A 24818-nucleotide genomic window follows, 5' to 3' on the forward strand; every position below is an offset into this window, starting at 1 on the left:
CTGGGTCACCACTGCGAGTTCACAGCTTTGAAAGCTAATGTGTTTTATTACAGACCTTAATCCACAGGGTGTTCAGGAGTTGTAACGCAACTGTTGAAATGAAAACGAGTTAGTGGTCAATTTAATTAATCTGAGCGATGCCTGGATACACACTGGATAATTTTGATGATGCAGACTTCAAACATGCTGAGTTTCAACATCACGTATGAATAATTTATCCCAACCGCAACCATCACTTTGTGATGTGGAAAACCCTGGGAGTGCAGTCTGATGCAGCATCGTCCCACACGACTAATTAAATAATAATTACGGTTGTGTCCGAATGCAACTCCAAGCCCCATTCGATTTTTTTCTCGTAGATTTCACACTGGAGGTGGAGACGTGCGCTTTCAAATCTTCTCATCAAACAAGATCTAAATTCGTGCGTGGGAAGGAACTGCAGATGCGGGTTTAAACCGAAGATAGACACAGAGTGCTGGAGTAACTCGGCGGGTCAGGCAGCATCTCAGGAGAAAAGGAATGGGTGACGTTTCGGGTTGAGATCCTCCTTCTGAAGAAGCCTCTGTAAATTGTCCCTAGAGTGTAGGGAGTGGATGAGAAACATAGAACTAGTGTGAACTAGTGTGAACGATGGTCGGCGTGCACTTGGTGCCCCTTAAACCACGTGACCCCAGCTCCTCCCCACCTACACGATAGTCCTCAAACCCACCTCCTCCCTGACCACTCATCACCCCCCTACCAGACATTAAAACAAAGCAAATGTTTTTAAATGTGCGAAGTTGGTTTGCCAAAGTCCCCATTGCATACATCCAAGCTTGGAACAAATAAGTAATATATCAATATCAATCAATATCAGTTTTATTCGTCACTTGTACATAAAGTGCAAGTGAAATGAATTTGCCAGCAGCGGTACAATGAAAAAGAACACACAAAAACACAATCACATTTTTTTTAACATAAACATCCACCACAGCATTCATTCATCACTGTGGTGGAAGGCACAACATTTTGCCAGTCCTCCTCCATTTTCCCTCGTGGTCGGGACCTCAACCCTCCGCAGCCATCGCTGCGGGCGTCCAGACGTTCAGACAAGGCAAAGTCCAGATAAAGTCCAGGTAAGTCCTGAATCGTTGCTTCCCCACCGGAGACAGCGGCTTCAGGTTGGTGTAGGCCGCAGGCCGCAGGTCGAAGATTTAAAGTTCCCGCCGGGCCGCAGCCTGAAGCACCGCAGACCGCAGGGCCAGCGGTCAGAGCTCCTCTCCAGGGGTCCCCAGCGAGGGACCCCGCTCCTGATGGTAAGTTCCCGCCGCGCCGCAGCCAGAAGCACCGCAGACCGCATGGCCGGCGGTCAGAGCTCCCCTCCAGGGGTCCCCGGCGAGGGACCCCGCTCCTGATGGTAAGTTCCCGCCGCGCCCGCGGTAGAAGTTGGCCGCGGGCCGTCGGTCGGAGCTGTTCTCCTCCCGGGTCCCCAACGAGGGATCCCAGGCTGCGGACGCCGCGCCAGCTGGAACTCCGCGGATCGCTGCTTCAGGCTGCCGCGGGCCAATGAACGGAGCGCTCCCCTCCGGCGAGGGCTGGCCCGCTCCGCGACGAGAGTTTTCCACTGAAATTCTCTGGATAAAGCATCCACTTACAGGCAATCACAATCTGTCTTGTCAGTGTAGTCTCCACTGTGCTGAGACAGAGATAAATCTTGTCAAACTTCTACTACAGCACTTAACTGCTGAATGCCGAGTTAGTTCCCCATGTCACAGTGGAGGTCCTCCATTAAAAGAATAAGTGATGCAGAGAGATTATATTTTATGTCACTCCTGGTAATGCCAATAAAGTAACTGCACTAAGCGCATGGCAGAAGGCAGAGAAACAGACTAGTCTGTCAAGACCCCAGCTCCTCCTCATTGTTTGAACGAGGCAGGCTGAAGAAGCAGCAGCCGAAGATTTTTCTAATTGGCCCGGTTGGTGCGTTGGTGTGCAATGGTCTCACCACATTTTTTTGTCTCAGATCCAGTTAGGGGCCCGTCCCACGCGCCAATTTTTTCGTCGTCATATCAGTGTCGGTAAAAGACTTTGAACATTTCAAATTCAAGCGGCGACAAAAAAAAGTTGCGACACACGGAAAAAACGGCACGCGTCACGACGCATAATGCCGCGACGTTTTCGGTGACCTGATACGTCAGTCAATGATGCCGGCAGTCGATGAAAAAAATCACTAAGTGGGACAGGCCCTTAAAGCATTTGGTCTTATACATCGGCGAGACCAAACGTAGACTGGACGATCGTTTCACTGAACACCTTCGCTCAGCCCGCCTGGACCGACCTGATCTCCCGGTTGCTGGACACTTTAATTCCCATTCCCATTCCCACACTGACCTTTCTGTCCTCAGTCTCCTCCATTGTCAGAGTGAGGCTAAACGTAAATTTGAAGTATGAATATTGATTTCTCTCACTTCAGGTAGCCGCGGCATTCCCTCTCTCTCCATCCCTCCCCCACCCAAGTTGCACCAGCGTCTCGTTTTCACTTAACAAACAGCTAACAATGGCCTGTTTCCTTTATCATCGTTACTTTTTCATGCGTATCTTTCATTCATTGTTTCATTCATCAACAAAGCAGCCACCGCCTTGCCCTCAGCAACTCCCAAGTCTGCTGGGACTGAATTTAAATAATCGCTTATTTAGTCTCCAGTCGTCAACACCGAGGGATTTCTATTTGCCGGCATTGAAATTTGAATAATCTGCCTTGTGTCTAAAGATTCTTAATTAATCTAATTGATTGGGTTTAATGAGTCTTCCAGGCACGACATGAAATCCACATGTGGTCAACGCTACTGATTAATCTGATGGTTTATTATGCAATAAAATGAGCGCCATCAAAACTGATTGGCTGCTCCTGGCTGGGACTCGGCTAAAGTGATGGTGTCCTCACCATGACATGGCATCTTCACCATGTCACAGTTTCACCATCTTCACCATCACCTTCAACCTAGGGATGGTGAAGCAACAAAAGTAGTTCACAAGTTCACAAGTTGTAGGAGCAGAATTAGGCCATTGGGTCCCATCGAGTCCACTCCGCCATTCAATCAAGGCTGATCTCTGCCTCTTAATCCCATTTCCCAGCCTTCTCCCCGTAGCCCTTGACACCCGTTCTAATCAAGAATTTGTCCATCTCTGCCTGAAAAATATCCACCGACTTGGCCTCCATCCGCCGACTGTGGCAATGAGTTCCACAGATTAACTACCCTGTCACTAAAGAAGTTCCTCCTCACCTCCTTTCGAAAAGAGGGCCCTTTAATTCTGAGGCTGTGACCACTGGTCCTAGACTCTCCCACCAGTGGAAACATCCTTTCCATATCCACTTGCAAAGAGGTCTTTCTGCAGTTGTACAGGGCCCCGGTGAGACCACACCTGGAGTTTTGTGTGCAGTTTTGGTCCCCAAATTTGAGGAAGGACATTCTTGCTATTGAGTGAGTGCAGCGTAGGTTCACCAGGTTAATTCCTGGGATGGCAGGACTGTCATCCTTGATAGAATGGAGCAGCTAGGCTTGTATACTCTGGAATTTAGAAGGATGAGAGGATATCTTATTGAAACATATAAGATTGTTAAGGGTTTGGACATGCTAGAGGCAGGAAAAATGTTCCCGATTTTGGGGGAATCCAGAACCACAGTTTAAGAATATGGAGTAAGCCATTTAGAACAGAGATGAGGAAAAACGTTTGCGCACAGAGAGTTGTGAATCTGTGGAATTCTCTGCCTCAGTGGAGGCCGGTTCTCTGGATGCTTTCAAGAGAGAGTTAGATAGGGCTCTTAAAGATAGCGGAGTCAGGGGATATGGGGAGAAGGCAGGAATGGGGTACTGATTGGGGATGATCAGCCATGATAACATTCTCCAACTTCAGATAGCCCTTGCTTTCCCTCTCCCCATCCCCGCCCCCTTCCCAGTTCTCCCACCAGTCTTACTGTCTCCGCCTACATTCTATCTTTGTCCCGCCCCCTCCCCGACATCATTCTGAAGAAGGGTCTCGACCCGAAACGTCTCCCATTCCTCCTCTCCAGAGATGCTGCCTGTCCCGCCGAGTTACTCCAGCATTTTGTATCTACCTTATGTATTTACCCAGTGCTTCCGTTACATATTCTAAATATTGTTTTAATCGGTCATGTCATCCATCAATACCATTGTGAGGAAATCTAAGCAAGTTATCAGGGAGAAAATTAGAGTCACAGAGTGGTACAGTGTGGACACAGGTCCTTCGGCCCAACTTGCCCACACCGGTCAACATGCCCCATCTATACTAGTCAAGAGTGTTTTACTGTCATATGTCCCGGAAGGGACAATGAAATTCTCACTTGCTGCAGCACAACAGAATATGTAAATATGTAAACATTGTATATAACGGGGAAAAAAAGAAAAAGTTCAATAAATAACAAATATAGTGCAAAGAACAAATAATAATATCGTCTTTTGCAGTTCAGAGCTCAGAGCTTATTCATTGTGTTTAATAGCCTGATGGCTGTGGGGAAGTAGCTGTTCCTGAACCTGGACGTTACTAGTCCCACCTGCCCCGCTCTTGGTCCATGTCCCTCCAAACCTGTCCTATCCATGTTCCTGTCTAACTATTTTTTAAACGCTGGGATGGTCCCTGCCTCAACTACTTCCTCCGGCAGCTCGTTGCATATACAATAGACAATAGACAATAGGTGCAGGAGTAGGCCATTCGGCCCTTCGAGCCAGCACCGCCATTCAATGTGATTATGGCTGATCATCCCCAATCAGTACCCCGTTCCTGCCTTCTCCCCATATCCCCTGACTCCGCTATCTTTAAGAGCCCTATCTAGCTCTCTCTTGAAAGCATCCAGAGAACCTGCCTCCACCGCCCTCTGAGGCAGAGAATTCCACAGACTCACCACCCTCTGTGAGAAAAAGTGTTTCCTCGTCTCCGTTCTAAATGGCTTACCCCTTATACCCACCACCTTTTTGTGTGAAAAAGTTACCCCATGGTCTCCTATCAAATTCTTCCCATCTATTTACGGATATAAACATGTGAAGCATTTCACAATTTATTCATCGGCTTTTCTGCATTGAGAACTTTTTAGCGCTGCTTTCCTCGAACGCACGCAGAGACCACAGTTCTTTATTCACATAAACATTATGAACCATTGTAATTAAGAAAATAACTGCAATAACAGATGTTTTGTGCTTTCAATCCCCAAGACAGCGCGCAATGTACCAGTTGTTGAAACCAAGAATTAAATTAGTTTAATTACTCGAAGCCAGCCCAAGTCATTATTAATGGAGATACCACTTTACAATTAATTAATACAACACTATTTGCGGTGAAACTTATTAACCGACTTAACACATAAAACATTGAGCAAGGTTCATGCTTACAGCAATTCTGTCGAGAAGTCTTGTCCCACTGGTACACAGAGCTGTAGCACAAGGAAGCGTTGAATAAGACCAACTAAAATGGAAGACAAACAGAAATGTAAAATTAGTTTATTTTTAACCATGCATAATAGTCAATGAAGTACAACTGCCCAAATGAAGACAATCCAAGTACAACTACATCAGTGGGAAGGAAATGTAGATGCCAGTTTACACTGAAGATAGACAAAATGCTGGAGTAACTCAACGGGTCAGGCAGCATCGCTGGAGAGAAGGAACAGGTGACGTTTCGGGTCGAGACCCCTCTTCGGACAGAGAGTCGGGGGAGAGGGGAACAAGCGATATAGACGGTGATGTGGAGAGATATAGAAGAGATGAATGAAAGATACGCAAAAAGTAACGATGATCGAGGAAAGATGGAGCCCGCAATGGTGTCTGAAGATTGAGGGGAAATGGGTGCGAGTCCAGATGGGGTATAGGGAAGATGGGGAGAAGGGAGGGGTGTGGGGTGTGAGGGGGGCTGGAAAGTCCACATGAGTCTGAACAAGAGTCTCTATCCTAAACATCACCTATTCCTTCTCTCCAGAGATGCTGCCTCACCCGCTGAGTTACTCCAACATTTTCTGTCTATCTACAATTGAATTTGCATCAAAATATTGGTTAGATACAAAATACTGGAGTAACTCAGCGAGGATAGGCAGCATCTCTGGAGAGAAGGAATGGGTGCCGTTTCGGGTCGAGACCCTTCTTCAGACCTCTCCATTGACTCCTCCCACTTCCTCCAAGTCCAAGCCGTAGCTATGGGAACCCGCATGGGCCCCAGCTATGCCTGCCTCTCTGTAGGGTACGTTGAACAACCCCTGTTCCAGGCGTACACTGGCCCTATCCCCGAACTCTATCTCCGTTACATTGACGACTGCATCGGTGCTACCTCCTGCACCCATGCAGAACTCATGGACTTCATCAACTTCAACACCAATTTTTTTTTAATCTCTCCGACTTCAAAATGTCATCTACACTCTATCCAACTTTCTCAATAATCTGCTCCATACAATATTCCGTGTAAGAAAGAATTGCAGATGCTGGTAAAATCAAAGGTAGACACAAAATGCTGGAGTAACTCAGCAGGTGAGGCAGTATCTTTGGAGAGAAGGAATGGGCAACGTTTCGGGTCGAGACCTGAGGGTAACTCAGCGAGTGAGGCAGCATCTATGTTTCTATCGAGTTAAAGCCCTGTCCCACTGTACGAGTTCATTCCAAGAGCTCTCCCGAGTTTAAAAAAAAATCAAACTCGCGGTAAGCACGGAGAATGAACGTAGCGGGTACGTCGGAGCTCGGGGACGTCTCTTCGCGGCTCGTAAACGCTAATGGCAGGTATTTGGGAAGACTCGCTAATGGCAGGTAAGCACGGGAAGACTGGTGAAGATTTTTCAACATGATGAAAAATGTCCACGAGAGCCCCGAGTACCGACGAGCGACCATTACCGTAATTCTCCGAGTTCGAATCAGGGATAACTCAGGAGAACTCTTGGAATGAACTCGTACCGTGGGACAGGGCTATTAGATAGAGCTCTAGGGGCTAGTGGAATCAAGGGATATGGGGAGAAGGCTGGCACGGGTTATTGATTTGACTCGAAACGTCGCCCGTTCCTTCTCTCCACAGATGCTGCCTCACCCGCTGTGTTACTCCAGCATCTTGTGTCTCCCTTCAATACAATATTCCATTTTGTTCTCAAGTGCCTACATCCCGTCTGAACAGCAAAATAGTCCTTAAGAGCATAAATTACTACACTTCCACTTTTAGTGTTAGAATTTCAGTGTTCTATTTGGAAACTTAGCAGGATTCCAGCAGTTTTGATTTGTCTATGAAATGCTGCATTTTGAAGGCAGCTCATTTAAGATCCCTTTGAAAATATTTACAGTAATTGGAGCGCCATGCTGCCCTTTGCATTGAAAGCATCAAACACAAAACGGGTAATTAGATTGGGCCACATTGGTAATAATTGCTGTTCTGTTTAAGAGGATTCTCTTGAATTTCTACAGGTGCACGGTAGAGAGCATACTGACTGGTTGCATCGTGGCCTGGTTCGCCAACTTGAACGTCCAGGAGCGGAATAAGACTGCAAAAGGTTGTGACCACTGCCCAGTCCATCACCGGCTCTGACCTCCCCACCTTCGAAGGGATCTATCGTAGTCGCTGCCTCAAAAAGGTTGCCAACATCATCAAAAACCCACGCCATCCTGGCCACACACTTTTCTCACCCCTGCCACCAGGAAGAAGGTACAGGAGCCAGAAAACTGTAACGTCCAGGTTCAGGAACAGCTTCTTCCCTACAACCATCTGACCTACAAACCCTACAAACACCAAAACTTCATAAGCGATGAAGTCCAATAGCCTATTAATTATTATTATTATTATTGCACTGTTATTGTTTGTTTTATTTTAGTTTTGTTACATTATTTAATATGATTACAAATTCTGCTGTACTCCAGCAGGTAAGAATTTCATTGTTCTATCTGGGACACATGACAATAAAACACTCTTGATCAGAAAATTACCACAGCATAAAACAGCATTTGTTACAGGTGCTTCAGTATTCAGTATGGGGAGGAGGCAGGAACGGGGTACTGATTGGGGATGATCAGCCATGATCACATTGAATGGTGGTGCTGGCTTGATGGTGTGCAGGCCGGATGGTGTGGGTTGTCCACAACCCAGATGGTTGTGAATTTGTGGGATGTTTTCAAGAGAGAGTTAAGGGCCTGTCCCACTTACGGGATTTTTTTTCGGCGACTGCCGGCACCCGTCATAGTTGCAGCAGGTGGCTGAAAATGTTCAACGTGATGAAAATCCAGCGGCGACCAGAAAAAGGTTTGACTCTTTGGGCAACTACTCACGACCATACAGGCTTCACCCCGCGACATGTCGACACGTGACACCTGTATGGTCGTGAGTAGTCACCTCAAAGAGTCGTACATTTTTCTGGTCGCCGCTGGATTTTCAACATTGAAAATTTTCGGCAAACTGATGAGACTATGGCGGGTGCCAGCAAGTTGCCGAAAAAAATCACATAAGCGGGACAGGCCCTTTATATTTAGCTCTTAGGGCTAAGGGATATGGGGGAAAAGCAGGAGCTGTGTACTGATTTTGGGTGATCAGCAAAGATCATATTGAATGGCTCGAAGGGCCAAATGCTTCTATCTAATTCGCTGAGATTTCGGCTCACCGAGTCCGCGCTGACCAGCGATCCCCGCACCTTAACACCATCCTACACAAACTAGGTGCAATTTACAATTTTACCAAGCCAATTAACCTACAAACCTGTATGTCTTTGGAGTGTGGCAGGAAGGAACCCACGCAGGTCACAGGGAGAACGTACAAACTCCATACAGAGAGCACACGTAGTCAGGATCGAACCCGGGTCTCCGGCGCTGTAAGGCAACACTCTACCACTGCGCCACCGTTGTTGTGGTTCATGTATTGGTTCTAATTTGTTTGGTTCAATGTGACGTTGGTAGAAGATTTAAATGGGGGGGGAGAAATGCGTCATCTGTTCCTCATGCTGAACGCACCATATGACAATATCTGGCAGTAATCTCTGGTTCCGCTACTTAGTTCCACTGATTTCAATGGAACATCTGCAGCAGCCTATAATATATTTAGATTTAATCTAATTGGCCAATCCAAGGCTGTGCTTTTCTTTCAGACTTCGACACTGCCGAGGGTGAATTTAAAATAGATTGGAGAAGCCTCATTGTTCACACGTTACTGGCACAAAGGAAACGTTGGAAATCTTTCAAATTACTTTTAGCTTAGTTTAAGGGAGACAAAAATGCTGGAGAAACTCAGCAGGTGAGGCAGCATCTATGGAGAGAAGTAATAGGTGATGTTTCGGGTCAACACCCTTCATCAGTCTGAGGAAGGTTCTCGATCCGAAACCTCGCCTATTCCTTCGCTCCATAGATGCTGCCTCACCCGCTGAGTTTCTCCAGCATTTTTGTTCACCCCCGATTTTTCCAGCATCTGCAGTTCTTTCTTAAACGTTTATTTTAGTTTGGAGATACAGCACGGAAACAGACCCTTCGGCCCACCGAGTCCACCCTGTCCAGCGACCCCCACACATTAATACTATCCCACACACACACACACACACACACACACACACACACACACACACACACACACTAGGGAACATTTACAATTATACCAAGCCAATTAACCTGCAAACCTGTACGTCTTTGGAGTGTGGGGGAAACCGGAGATCCCGGAGAAAACCCACGCGGTCACGGGGAGAACGTACAAACTCCGTACAGACAGCACCCATAGGCAGGATCGAACCCGGATCTCTGGCGCTGTGAGGCAGCAACTCTACCGCTGCGCCACTGTGCCGCCTTTTTTTCTCTGCCGGGTGAACGAATGAGCAAGTGTCATTCACAGTAATCACTCAACAGTAAAATAAAACAAGATTTGTACGCTGCTTCTGATCGGTAAACCACAAAATAAAAGCACAGGTGCCAGAAACATCTAAAATAAAAACACAATTTGCTGGGTTGTAGAATGGGATTGCAAAGCATCGACGTTTAGTTTCAATACACAATAGACAATGGATGCAGCAGTAGGCCATTCGGCCCTTCGAGCCAGCACCGCCATTCAATGTGATCATGGCTGATCATCCACAATCAGTACCCCGTTCCTGCCTTCTCCCCATATCCCCTGACTCCATTATCTGTAAGAGCCCTATCTAGCTCTCTCTTGAAAGCATCCAGAGATCCGGCCTCCACCGCCGTCTGAGGCAGAGATTTCCACAGACTCACAACTCTCTGTGAGAAAAAGTGTCTCCTCATCCCCGTTCTAAATGGCTTACCCCTTATTCTTAAAATAACCTTGGAACAACCTTAAACTTCTTGTTGCCTGCAGGTCTTGTTGTTGTTTATGATAGTGGTCTGTAACATATTATATTTACAGTATCTGTGTTGGAAGGACCTGCAGATGCTTGTTTAAACCGAAGATGAAAACTAAAAGCTGGAGTAACTCAGCCGGTCAGACAGCATCTCTGGAGAAAAGGCCTCGACCCTGTCCCTTTTCTCCCAGAGATGCTGTCAGACCCGCTGAGTTACTCCAGCTTTTTGTGTCTGATGTTTACATTTCTGTTGTGCTGCTGTAAGTAAGAATTGTTTTAAATATATATTTTTATGAAGATATTTGTTTGCATTTCAAGTCAAGTCAACTTTATTTGTCACATACACATACAAGAAATGAAATGAAATGAAAGTGGCAATGCCTGCGTGATTGTGCAAAACAACAGAACAGACCCAGTATTTACATTTTTTAAAAAGACGTTTTGAGGATGTATAGAAATATCAGAAAGGTTTGTACATATATTCGCCTAAGTCTTAAAGATCTTTTTAGTTGGAACAAGGCATGACTAGTCAAAGGAAACGTTCAGTGGGTAAAACCCTGTGATGGTTTTGTGCAGGATTGATGCACCAGGTGGGACTCATGTCGTTTATACATAAGCCCTTATGGAATTGAGGCAAATGAGAAGGGATTTGCTAGACATTTTTCTTTCTTCTCTGCGGTGTGTAAAGATAACAGCCGACCGTGGGCCTGAAATTCCCAAAGGGGTCCCTGTAAAACGTGGCAAGATTCCTGAAGGCAGTCTACAACGTTTCTGATATATATATCAAAAGGCTAATGGGTAATAGCTTGGATCTAACTTTCTTAATTACACTTAACGGCCTCCGGCAGAGTTTGCAGTAACTATTTCAAAAAAGTCCATTTACCAAATTCTGATGGATGACATACACCGAACAATAAAAGAACATGTCAAAACATGGCGTGCAAGACAAATTAATTCTGAAACCACAATGTAAAAGGTCATGCACGTAAATTGGGTAGTGACCAAACTAATATCTACTTATGGGGATTATAACTTCTGCTGGATCAGAAGGAGGAAAACCATAACAGTGAGGCCCACTGTAAATTGGAGGAGCAGCACCTCATATTTCGCTTGGGTAGTTGACACCCCAGCGGTATGAACATTGACTTCTCCAATTTCAGGTCGTCCTTGCTTTCTCCCTCCTTCCCCTCCCCTTCCCAGCTCTCCCACAGCCCACTGTCTCCGCCTCTTCCTTCCGCCCCACCACCCCAACATCAGTCTGAAGAAGGGCCTCGACCCGAAACGTCACCTGTTCCTTCGCTCGATAGATGCTGCCTCACCCGCTGAGTTTCTCCAACATTTTTATCTATCTACTGTAACAATGGGTGTGATTTGCAGTGAAATTGATCCTGGAAGGCTGGACATGATGCTGCCAACACCGCCCCCAGCAGTTCCTGGCACTTGCCACCCTCTGTTTATGGGGAAAAAAAACTTGCCCCGCTTATTTGCATTAAAGGTTATCCCTATTTAAGCTATGCCCTCCAGCATTTGTTGTTTCCATCCTGGGCAAAACATCCTGCCCGCCTTATCTAAAAAGCTGGAGAAACTCAGCGGGACAGGCAGCATCTCTGGAGAGAAGGAATGGGTGACATTACGGGTGGAGACCCTTGTTCAGACTGAGAGTCAGGGGAGAGGGAGATATGGAACGGTAAGGTGCAATCTGGAAGGAAAGAGGTTGGGCAAACTTAGATTGTTTTCTCTGCAATACTGAAGGCTCAGGGGAGACCTGATAGAAGTGTCTAAAAGGCACATGTTGGGTAGGCAGCCAGAGCCTTTTTTTCCCCCCAAGATGGAAAAATCAAATACCAGGGGGCAGAGTTTTAAGGCGAGAGGGGCAGAGTTTTAAGGAGATGTGTGGGGACAAGTTTTATTTTACTGCAGAGAGTGATGAGTGCCTGGAGCATGCTGCCAGGGGTGGTGGCATCAGAAATGTCTGATCACATCTTCAAGTTTGGGCGGGATTGAATGCGAATGTCTCATCACGTGGTGTCGGAACAGTCCGGTCTAAAATAGTCACCACCATTAAACATTTCCCACAGTAGGTGGGTGGATAGAGAGATGGATCCAAACTGTATGCAGAGCCTGGGTGGGCCGAGGAGATGGCAAGGATCCGTGGTCCAATGATCCATCATCTCAAAGCCCCAAAATAAAGTAGCTTCGGAATGTAGCATCCTCTTGATGTCAGGAATGGCTCATGGCCAGCAAACGTCAAGAGCAAGAGGAGCCTATTACTACAGAGAATACACATCGTCCTGCTTGTTTGAAGCCAATTTTATTCAGCGATCAATCTCTGAAAAGGTTTGAAGAGTTGGTGGTTCTGATCATTCAACAATTTTAGTTCCCCTTGATTTGGGGCAAAGTGATTTTCTTTTGATGATCAGTCCGGAGAAGGGTCTCGACCATTCCTTCTCTCCAGAGATGCTGCCTGTCCCGCCGAGTTACGCCAGCATTTTGTGTCCATCTTCGATTTAAAACCAGCGTCTGCAGTTCCTTCCTGGGCATGATTTTATTAATTTCCGTTTCCAGACAGGTAGGCGGTCATAAACTGTTTCCCCCCCAGGATGGAATAATCATCGGCAGGCAGTCGGTGCTTGTTGCCCAGGATGGAAACATCAACTGCTAGAGGCCGTAGCTTAAACAGAGATAACATTTATTGGACATAAGCGGGGCAAGTTACACAGAGGGTGGTGAGTGCCTGGGATTGCTGGGGGTTGGTGGTGGAGGCAGATACATTAATGGAATCTACGAGACTTTTGGACAGGCATATGGATATGCAGGGAATGGGGAGGGGCGGGGGGGGGGGGGGATATGGAATGTGTGCAGGTAGATAAGAGATGGTCATGGCATAATTGTTAGCACAGCCAGAATGGGCTGAAGGGCCTGTTCTTGTACTGCACTGCTCTATGTTCTAGCAGGCGAACAAATATTCCATTAAAATCATTAAGATAACACAAAGATAAAATAATTTGAATGTTTAGGCAGATAAAAATGCTGGAGAAACTCAGCGGGTGAGGCAGCATCTATGGAGTGAAGGAATAGGTGAAGTTTCGGGTCGAGACCCTTCCTCAGACCATTTGAACGTTGGTCATTTGAAGAATCTGTTAAGCCCAAAGTTTTATTTGAAAGTTATTAATTTGTAGAATATTGCCATTGTGTGTTTGATCCATGAAGAGCTGACCAGTTAATGAAAGCACGTGGACTCTGATGGACACAAACCCAGTACAAAGCTTGCCATAAACAGCTCACACAATTCTTGAAGGGAAGATTCGGAAAGAAGCATCTCGGAGAACCATGGATAATTGAAACATTAATCCTTTCATGAGTGTTTAAAGTTTTAGCACAAATAGAATCAAAGGCATTTTCAGTACAGCATGTTTCTCTACGCCTGCCAAAAAAGAGCTCATCTCACGTTTTTGCTTCAGGCCTTATAACCTTATAGGTTACAGCTCTTCAAGTATGCATTTCACAGGTTTAAATTGAGGAGGGAAAAGATTTAATGGGAACACGAGAGGTAACTTTTTCATGCAAAGGGTGGTGGGCGTATGGAACGAGTTGCCGGAGGAGGTAGTTGATGCAGGTACTATCACAACCTTAAAGAAATGTTTAGATAGGCACGTGGATAGGACAGGTTTATAGACAATAGACAATAGGTGCAGGAGTAGGCCATTCGGCCCTTCGAGCCAGAACCGCCATTCAATGTGACCATGGCTGATCATCCCCAATCAGTACCTCGTTCCTGCCTTCTCCCCATATCCCACGACTCTGCTATTTTTAAGAGCCCTATCTAGCTCTCTCTTTAAAGTATCCAGAGAACCGGCCTCCACCGCCCTCTGAGGCAGAGAATTCCAGAGGGTTCCAGAGGGATATGGGCCAAACGCAGGCAGATGGGACTAGTGTCGATGGGGTAGGTTGGTCGGTGTGGGCAAGTTGGGCCGAAGGGCCCGTTTCTGCGCTGTATGACTCTCACCGAGTGTTTTTTGAAACACATGATGACTGTGAGTTCCAGATGTCCACTAGCCTTTGTGCAACAAAAAAACTCTCAATTCCCCTTTAATCTTCCTACTCATTAGTTCACAAACGAATCCCTAGATTTTGACCTGAAAACTCATGAAACGAGGTGCCGGAGGAGGGATTGTTTAAGAAAGAACTGCAGATGCTGGAAAAATCAAAGGTAAACAAAAAATGCTGGAGAAATTCAGCGGGTGAGGCAGCATCTCTGGAGAGAAGGAATTGGCGACATTTCGGGTCGGGTCTACACTGTTGCTCAGCTCGCCTGAACCAACCTGACCTCCCAGTTGCTGAACACTTTAATTCTCCTTCCCATTCCCACACAGACCTTTCTGTCCTCGGTCTCCTCCATTGTCAGAGTGAGGCTAAACGCAAATTGGAGGAACAGCACCTCATATTTCACTTGGGCAACTTACAGCCCAGTGGTATGAATATTGACTTCTCCCACTTCAGGTAGCCCCGGCATTCTTTCTCTCTCTTCGGTGCTGGCTCGAAGGGCCGAATGGCCTACTCCTGCACCTATTGTCTATTGTCTATTCCTCCCCAACCCAAGTCGCACCAGCTTCTCGTTTCCACCCAACAAACAGCTAACAGTGGCCCGTTCCCTTTATCATTACTTTTCTTCACATCTTTCATTCATTGTTCTTTATCTCTCTACATCATCGTCAATATCTCTCCTTTCCCTTATCTCTAACCAGTCTGAAGAAGGGTCTCGACCCGAAACATCGCCCATTCCCTCTCTCCAGAGATGCAGCCTGCCCCGCTGAGTTACTCCAGCTTTTTGTGTCTATCTATCTTTGGTTTAAACCAGCATCTGCAGTTCTTTCCCACACATAACACAGATGCTGCCTGACCCACTAAGTTACTCCAGCACATTGCCTTTTGCTCAACACACACGTAAATCTCCTTTACCTTGTGTTTCTCAGCCATATTCACCCGGTAACTGCGTACAAAGATCACCCATCAAAATAGAAATGTTCATAAATTAAAAATTTAATAAACAATGCGATTGCAATAACCAATTGAATGCATGGAAGAAATAATCGGAATGGTTTTTAAAAACTGGCAACAAGCCAGAGGTAGCGATACATTTTTAAGGCCACAAGCTAATGCCATAGGTTTCTTGGAAATAAAACGCTTGAGAATTATTCTGAGTTCAGAGGAAAAATTGGTATTAAAATGTAATAGTTGCCAGCAGCGCTCCACTGACAGGTGTGTGAAGCATTTCACGACTGTTTGCTGCCTGACCCACACAGTTACTCCAGCAGTTTGTTTTTGAGAAACAGCGTCTGCAATTCCTTGCGTCGAGATTGTTTGCGGTCACTTTCGGACGGCACGGTGGCACAGCGGTGGAGCTACTGCCTCACAGGGCCAGAGGCCCGGGTTCGATCCTGACCACGGGCGCTGTCTGTGCGGAGTTTGCACCTTCTCCCTGCGACCGCGTGCGTTTCCTCCGGATGCTCCGGTTTCCTTCCCACAACCCACAGACGTGTGGGTTTGTATGTTCATTGGCTTCTGTAAATCGCCCCTAGTGTGTCGGGTTTTCTCGGGGCGTTTAAGTTTCAATAGACAATAGACAATAGGTGCAGGAGTAGGCCATTCGGCCCTTCGAGCCAGCACCACCATTCAATGTGATCATGGCTGATCATCCCCAATCAGTACCCCGTTCCTGCCTTCTCCCCATATCCCCTGACTCCGCTATTTTTAAGAGCCCTATCTAGCTCTCTCTTGAAAGCATCCAGAGAACCTGCCTCCACCGCCCTCTGAGGCAGAGAATTCCACAGACTCACCACTCATCTCCGTTCTAAATGGCTTACTCCTTGTTCTTAAACTGTGGCCCCTGATTCTGGACTCCCCCAACATCGGGAACATGTTTCCTGCCTCGAGCGTGTCCAAGCCCTTAACAATCTTATATGTTTTCTCCCACATCCCAAAGACGTGTGGGTTTGGCGGTTATTTGCCCCCTAGTGTGTAGGGGGTGACTGTGAAAGTTGGGTGACATAGAACTAGTGTGAACGGGCGCTCAATGGTCAGCATGGACTCAGTGGGCCGAAGGGCCTGTTTCCATGCTGTATGTTTTAATCAACCGGTACAAAGTTCTTCCAGACCAAACTCCTTGTTCACCGGGCTACAAGCCTGTTTTTCAGTCCAACAAAGATTTTTCCTTTGTGCACCCTGCCTCGAGCTGATAGTTAGTTCCCAATGTACAGAAGTATCTTGCAGTATTAAACATTAAATAGGTGGTTAGACAAAGCCTTGGGCTTCATCCATTATTTCTAACCTTGTGCATCGATTGTTATTCTACAAATATTATGTGCAACCATAACAAACTGACCCATTTAAATAAATCTCGCATTACTCACGCGAGTGCTTGCTGTCTTTGGGTAACTGCATCTTGTTCCGTTGACAGCTGCCTTCCAGAATATAAACATAGCTCTTCACTTCTTTATCAAAAACCTGAAGGAAAAAGTGGCATTTCAGTTGAGTTTAGTCTGTGGTCACGAGTACAGTGAAAAGCATTTGTTGTGTGCTGACCAGCCAGCGGAAAGCAACACGGGTGCAAAACATAGTTTAGTTTAGAGATACAGCGCGGAAACAGGCCCTTCGGCCCACCGGGTCAGGGCCGTGCACATTAATGCTATCCTACACCCACTAGGGACATTTTTTATATTTACCAAACCAAGTAACCTATAAACCTGCACGTCTTTGGATTGTGGGAGGAAACCGAAGATCTCGGAGAAAACCCACACAGATCACGGGGAGAACGTACAAACTCCGTACAGACAGCGCCCATAGTCGGGATCAATCTCGGGCCTCCGGCGCTGGATTCCCTGTAAGGCAGCAACTCTCCCGCTGCGCCACCGCGACCGCCCTCACATAGAAACATAGATGGTGGACACAAAATGCTGGTGTAACTCAGCGGGACAGGCAGCATCACTGGAGAGAAGGAATGGGTGACGTTTCTGGTCAAGACCCTTCTTCAGACTGATGTCTCGACCCGAAACGTCACCCGTTCCTTCTCTCCAGACTCACAATACCATTAGTTTCAATCACAATACCATTAGTTTCAATATAATTATGGAGAGGGTCAGAACTGGACCTAGGGTTGAGATTTTTGATTGGAGAAAGGCTAACTTTGAGGAGATGCGAAAGGATTTAAAAGGAGTAAATTGGGACATTTTGTTTTATGGGAAAGATGTGGAAGAGAAATGGAGTACATTTAAAGGTGAAATTTTAAGAGTACAGAATCTTTATGTCCCTGTTCGGTTGAAAGGAAATAGTAAAAATTGGAAAGAGCCATGGTTTTCAAGGGAAATTGGACACTTGGTTCGGAAAAAGAGGGAGATCTACAATAATTATAGGCAGCATGGAGTAAATGAGGTGCTTGAGGAGTATAAAGAATGTAAAAAGAATCTTAAGAAAGAAATTAGAAAAGCTAAAAGAAGATATGAGGTTGCTTTGGCAAGTAAGGTGATAGTAAACCCAAAGGGTTTCTACAGCTATATTAATAGCAAAAGGATAACGAGGGATAAAATTGGTCCATTAGAGAGTCAGAGTGGACAGCTATCTGCAGAGACAAAAGAGATGGGGGAGATATTGAACAATTTATTTTCTTCGGTATTCACCAAGGAGAAGGATATTGAATTATGTGAGGTAAGGGAAACAAGTAGAGTAGCTATGGAAACTATGAGATTCAAAGAAGAGGAAGTACTGACACTTTTGAGAAATATAAAAGTGGATAAGTCTCCAGGTCCGGACAGGATATTCCCTAGGACATTGAGGGAAGTTAGTGTAGAAATAGCAGGGGCTATGACAGAAATATTTCAAATGTCATTAGAAACGGGAATAGTGCCGGAGGATTGGCGTACTGCGCATGTTGTTCCATTGTTTAAAAAGGGGTCTAAGAGTAAACCTAGCAATTATAGACCTGTTAGTTTGACGTCAGTGGTGGGCAAATTAATGGAAAGGATACTTAGAGATAATATATATAAGCATCTGGATAAACAGGGTCTGATTAGGAACAGTCAACATGGATTTGTGCCTGGAAGGTCATGTTTGACTAATCTTCTTGAATTTTTTGAAAAGGTTACTCGGGAAATTGATGAGGGTAAAGCAGTGGATGTTTTATATATGGACTTCAGTAAGGCCTTTGACAAGGTTCCTCATGGAAGGTTGGTTAAGAAGGTTCAATGGTTGGGTATTAATGGTGGAGTAGCAAGATGGATTCAACAGTGGCTGAATGGGAGATGCCAGAGAGTAATGGTGGATGGTTGTTTGTCAGGTTGGAGGCCAGTGACTAGTGGGGTGCCACAGGGATCTGTGTTGGGTCCACTGTTGTTTGTCATGTACATCAATGATCTGGATGATGGTGTGGTAAATTGGATTAGTAAGTATGCAGATGATACTATGATAGGTGGGGTTGTGGATAATGAAGTAGATTTTCAAAGTCTACAGAGAGATTTATGCCAGTTGGAAGAGTGGACTGAAAGATGGCAGATGGAGTTTAATGCTGATAAGTGTGAGGTGCTACATCTTGGCAGGACAAATCAAAATAGGACGTACATGGTAAATGGTAGGGAATTGAAGAATGCAGGTGAACAGAGGGATCTGGGAATAACTGTGCACAGTTCCCTGAAAGTGGAATCTCATGTAGATAGGGTGGTAAAGAAAGCTTTTGGTGTGCTGGCCTTTATAAATCAGAGCATTGAGTATAGAAGTTGGGATGTAATGTTAAAATTGTACAAGGCATTGGTGAGGCCAATTCTGGAGTATGGGGTACAATTTTGGTCGCCTAATTATAGGAAGGATGTCAACAAAATAGAGAGAGTACAGAGGAGATTTACTAGAATGTTGCCTGGGTTTCAGCAACTAAGTTACAGAGAAAGGTTGAACAAGTTAGGGCTTTATTCTTTGGAGCGCAGAAGGTTAAGGGGGGACTTGATAGAGGTCTTTAAAATGATGAGTGGGATAGACAGAGTTGACGTGGATAAGCTTTTCCCACTGAGAGTAGGGAAGATTCAAACAAGGGGACATGACTTGAGAATTAAGGGACAGAAGTTTAGGGGTAACATGAGGGGGAACTTCTTTACTCAAGAGTGGTGGCTGTGTGGAATGAGCTTCCAGTGAAGGTGGTGGAGGCAGGTTAGTTTTTATCATTTAAAAATAAATTGGATAGTTATATGGACGGGAAAGGAATGGAGGGTTATGGTCTGAGCGCAGGTATATGGGACTAGGGGAGAATACGTGTTCGGCACGGACTAGAAGGGTCGAGATGGCCTGTTTCCGTGCTGTAATTGTTATATGGTTATATGGTTATATGGTTATATGCTGCCTGTCCCGCTGAGTTACCCCAGCATTTTGTGCCTACCTTCTATTTAAAACCTAATTTGCAGTTCTTTCCTACACATAGAAAATAGGTGCAGGAGTAGACCATTCGGCCCTTCGAGCCAGCACGCCATTCAATACGATCAGGATGATTATCCAAAATAAATCCTGCTTTCTCCCCATATCCCTTGATTCCGTTAGCCAGAAACAAAAACAAAAACAGAAAGATTCTGACTATGCTCATCGAACTTCTACAAAATAAAAAAGGCTGGTGCACAATAAGAAAGGGAAATAACACAGAGTTAATGGATTAGCATCTGTAAAAACCTAGAACGTTATAACCAAGAAATAAATCTGTTTCTCAGACACATATAGTCTGTACAGGAAAATGGATTATGGCTTTTCTCCAATTTAAATTTGGGATGAAGGATGATTTTATACCATTTGGCGAGTTATCTCCAAGACAAATGCACATACCTGTTTGAATGTTAAACCAGGAAGTTACAAATGGAAAGTTAAATTTACTATTTACAAAGCCTTGTAATGTTTTTACGCCTTATCTCCCGCTGTAAGGTCATACCTAAATGTCCTAGAATTTATGTTCGAATGCTTCCATGCATCCGACAACTGTAAGGTTACTAAGTCCACAGAGCATCTAATTACATGACAAGATCATCGCATTCATCAAACTAAGTTGACACAGATAATTATTAATTAATTACAGAATTCAAATGTTGTACCTGTTGTAATTAAAGTGCAAAATGAAATGCCAAAGAACAAAGTCAGTAATGAGGGCCCGTGGATGCTGGTTTATTAAGGAAAGACACAAAGTGCTGAAACATAGAAACATAGAAAATAGATGCAGGAGGAGGCCATTCGGCCCTTCAAGCCAGCACCGCCATTCATTGCGATCATGGCTGATCGGCCCCAATCAATAACCCGTGCCTGCCTTCTCCCCATATCCTTGGATTCCACTAGCCCCTCGAGCTCTATCTAATTCGCTTAAATCCATCCAGTGACTTGGCCTCCGCTGCCCTCTGTGGCAGGGAATTCCACAAATTCACAACTCTCTGGGAGAAATAAAATATCCTCACCTCAGTCTTAAATGGCCTCCCCTTTATTCTTAGACTGGCTGAAGTTTGATTAAAGGGCCTGTCCCACTGTACGAGGTAATTGAAGAGATCCCCCGAGATTAAAAATAAAATAAAACTCGTGGTAAGTACGCAGAATGTACGTAGTGGCTACGTCGGAGCTCGTGGATGTCCCATAGCGGCTCGTAATGCTAACGGCACTGTGAAAAATGTCCACGAGAGCCCCGAGTACCTACGAACGGCTATTAACATAATTAACATAATTCTCCGAGTTCGAATCAGGGGAAACTCGGGAGAACCCTTGAATTACCTCGTACAGTGGGACAGGCCTGTTAGTTTAGCTTATTGTCACGTGTACCGAGGTACAGTGAAAAGCTTTCTTGTTGCGTGCTAACCAGTCAGCAGAAAGACTATACATGATTACAGGTGTGCGGCACAGTGGCACAGCGGTAGAGCTACTACGTCACAGCACCAGAGACCCGGGTTCCATCCTGACTACGGGTGCTTGTCTGTGCGGAGTTCGTACGTTCTCCCTGTGACCTGCGTGGGTTTTCTTTGAGATCATTGGTTTCCTCCTGCACTCCAAAGATGTACAGGTTTGAGGTTAATTGGCTTGGTATGAATGTAAATTGGCCCTAGTGTGTGTGGTAGCGCTAATGTGCGGGGATTGTTGGTCATTGTAGACTCGGGTGGGCCGAAGGGCCCGTTTACGCACTAAACCAAACTAAAAAAACAAACCGATCATGCCGTCCACTGTGTACAGATACAGGATAAACGGAATAACACCTAGTGCGAGATAACTTCCAGTAAAGTCTAATGAAAGGTAGTCCGAGGCTCTCCAATAAGGTAGATGATAGGTAGGACCGTTTTCCAGTTGGTGATAGGATGGTTCAGTTCAGCTCAGGCTATTCAGCAGGTCAGGCAGCATCCGTGGAGAGGTGACGTTTGGGGTCAGGACCCTTCCTCAGTTCCACCCCTACAACCGGTCTGAAGAACGATTCCGACCCAAAACGTCACCCATCCGAACACAATAAAATACATTGTTTTAAAATATTTCTCTGGGATTAGACAGAACTATGAAACAGTAACTACGGCTTAATATACATGGAGAATATCATACAACAAATCTCAGATATTTCATTGTGAGGCCAGTTCAAAAGATGCTTCACTTTATCCATTTTCCAGACATTTCCAAGCCGCTGAGGAGTGTTCACCCGACGCCGGAGTTCCAGCTTTCCGGCCAGAGGGCCTGAAAACATCGGACTGGCTGCGGAGGCCACGATAGGCCCGACTATGGGTGAACAGGGGATGGGACTGGACCTTGCTGCCTTCCCCCACAGTGGGAACTATTGTGGGGGATGTTTTTATGTTTATTGTTAAATTCTTTAATGTTGTGTCTTATCTTTATTCGTGTGCTGCATCGGCAAGTCAAAATTCACAACACCATTTGGTGCAAGTGATAATAAATGCCCACAGTATCCTTTGTTTTCCCAATTGTGTTGAAGAGTGTGGTGGACAGAACTGAAACACGGCACAGAAATCTCAACGTTGCCCCTTGATGTTGGGGAGAGGAAACACAAAAGGGTGAGAACTGCAGAGTGTATCCATTGAGTCCACTACAGTGTAGTGTGATTCCTGTTGCTTTGCCATTTCAATTCTCCACCAAACTCCAGTAGCTGCAAGTGTATCAGATTAGATAGAATTAGATATAATTTATTGCCACACAGCCAGGCTGGTGGAAATTTGGGTTGTCTGCAGCGATACAATAATAAAGAACACACAACCACAATAAAACTAACACAAACATCCACCACAGCATTCATCATTGTGGTGGAAGGCACAAAATTTGGCCAGTCCTCCTCCATTTCCCCCCCGTGGTCAGGACCAGAGTCCAGAGTCAGTCCAGGATCGGCTCTTCCTCACCGGAGACCGCGGCTTTAAGTTGTTGTAGGCCGCAGACCGGCGGTCAACATTTAAAGTCCCCGCCGCAGCCAGAAGCACCGTAGACTGCAGGGCCAGCGGTCGAAGCTCCCCTCCAGGGGTGATGGTAGGTCCATGCCGCACCCGCGGTAGAAGTCGGCCGCGGGCCGGCAGTGATGGCTTCTTCTTCCCCCGGGTCCCCAACGTGAGATCCTGGGCTGTAGACGCCGCACCAGCTGGAGCTCTGCAGACCGCGGCTTCAGGCTGCGACTTCAGGCTGCCGGCTGCCCCGGGCCAGCGAAACGGAGCGCTCCCCTCCAGCGAGGGCTCACCCGCTCCACGCCGAGAGTCCACGCTGCGCTCGCCGCTGAAGCCCCGGGCGCGTCTCCGGGAAAGGCCGCGTCGATCCTTGATGTTAGGCCACGGGGGAGGCGACCTGGAAAAACGCGCCTCTCCGTGGTGGAGGCGACCGAAGCAGTTTCCCCCTCACCCCCCCACACCACCCCCCACATAAAACACACGAAGAAACATTAAATGCAGACTTTAAAACATACTAAAAAAATAAAAAAAGGTTGAAAAACTGACGAGCTGCATGACATGGCTGCTGCCAGAGCAGCGCCCCCTACCCCTATCAGCAACAGCATAGACACAAAATGCTGGAGTAACTCAGCGGGTCAGGCAGCATCTCTGGAGAGAAGGATTGGGTGATGTCTTGGGTTGAGACCCTTCTTCTGACTGATGTCTCGACCCCGAAACGTCACCCGTTCCTTCTCTCCGGAGATGCTGCCTGTCCCGCTGAGTTACTCCAGCATTTTGTGTCCAACTTCGATTTGAATCAGCATCTGCAGTTCTTTCCTACACACAGTGTACCAGCATGTTTATTTCCTTAAGGGCCCGTCCCACTTGTCGGCACCCGTCATAGTCGTAGCAGGAGGCCGAAAATTTTCAACGTGTTGAAAATCCAGCAGCGACCAGAAAAAGGTACGACTCTTTGGGCGACTACTCATGGGGTGGAAGATTGCAACCTTCACGTGGTCCGCCCTGTTTCGACTAATGCAATCAACTCGACGTGCACAAATGGAAGATCAAATAGAACAAGTTGTCCAACAACTTTAGGCTGTGCACGCCACACGAAAGAAGAAAAAGAAGGCGAGTACTCACGGCCATACAGGCGACATGTCTGAGTGTGGAATTCAAAACAAATTAAAATTACTCTGCAAAATCCACAACTGTAAACATCTAAACCTTTAGGCAAAGAGGTGGGCTTTACTTATTACTTTTCCAGAGTGAATGGAAGATATAACACAACCTCTAAAGCTAGATTATCCACCATTGACTGCGAATAGATGATAAATACACTTATTTATCCAAAGCTGATTTAAGACTTGGGTGAAACTTTTCCTTTTAGTTGCATTTACCAGTTTATCACTCTGCCTTGTCGGCTGCCCAAGCCCCTGGGAGCTTAGAACAACTGATTAATGAGCAGTTTGTCTGTCTCCTCTTATTTAATCCAATTAATTTACTATATTGATTTGGTCTCAAGCTGCCACTAAAATAGGATGGAGCTGAGCTCCCCGCTGACAATGGACATAGTGCTGTTTAGGATTGGGCACTTTTGGCTCAGACAGTAAATGAACAGTACAAAATTAACACCACCCAGTAAAAACTGTTTGAGGGGGGTTTGGCAAACAAGTATATTAATCAGTGTTCAAGAAGGAACTGCAGATGCTGGAAGATCGAAGGTACACAAAAATGCTGGAGAAACTCAGCGGGTGCAGCAGCATCTATGGAGCGAAGGAAATAGGCGACGTTTCGGGCCGAAACCCTTCTTCAGTATGTTTAAAGCAGCTAGCAGCAGCATAGTGAAACATATAATATGTGGGAAACTGCCTTACACATTAGATATGGCACGTGAGGGAACATCAAAGCTGCACATCTGACTATCTCTAGGCCCTTCCTACACTCACCTCCCATCCTATAGAGTGGCACCGTGGAGCAGCAGTAGAACCAGAGTCCCGGGTTCGATCCTGACTACGGGTGCTGTCTGTAGGAAGTTTGTACCTTCTCCCTGTGGCCTGCCTGGGTTTTCTCCGAGAGCTCCGGTTTCCTCCTGCACTCCAAACAGCCACAGGCCTGCAAATGGCCCGATTGTA

The 24818-nt window shown here is 46.1% G+C and overlaps 1 protein-coding gene across 1 annotated transcript in view; it reads right to left on the reverse strand.

Moving 5' to 3' along the window:
• cfap20dc (CFAP20 domain containing) overlaps positions 1-24818 on the reverse strand; it is a 158434-nt gene that overhangs the window by 127921 nt on the left and 5695 nt on the right. The window contains exons 3-4 of the mRNA XM_033037345.1: positions 16693-16786; positions 5385-5457 (exon numbers count right to left, since the gene is read on the reverse strand). Coding sequence (XP_032893236.1) covers positions 5385-5457; positions 16693-16786 — 167 coding nt within the window. The remainder of the gene's footprint in view (positions 1-5384; positions 5458-16692; positions 16787-24818) is intronic.

The sequence above is a fragment of the Amblyraja radiata genome, chromosome 18 (genome assembly GCF_010909765.2).
Source record: "Amblyraja radiata isolate CabotCenter1 chromosome 18, sAmbRad1.1.pri, whole genome shotgun sequence".
In the NCBI taxonomy this organism is placed as follows: Eukaryota; Metazoa; Chordata; class Chondrichthyes; order Rajiformes; family Rajidae; genus Amblyraja; species Amblyraja radiata.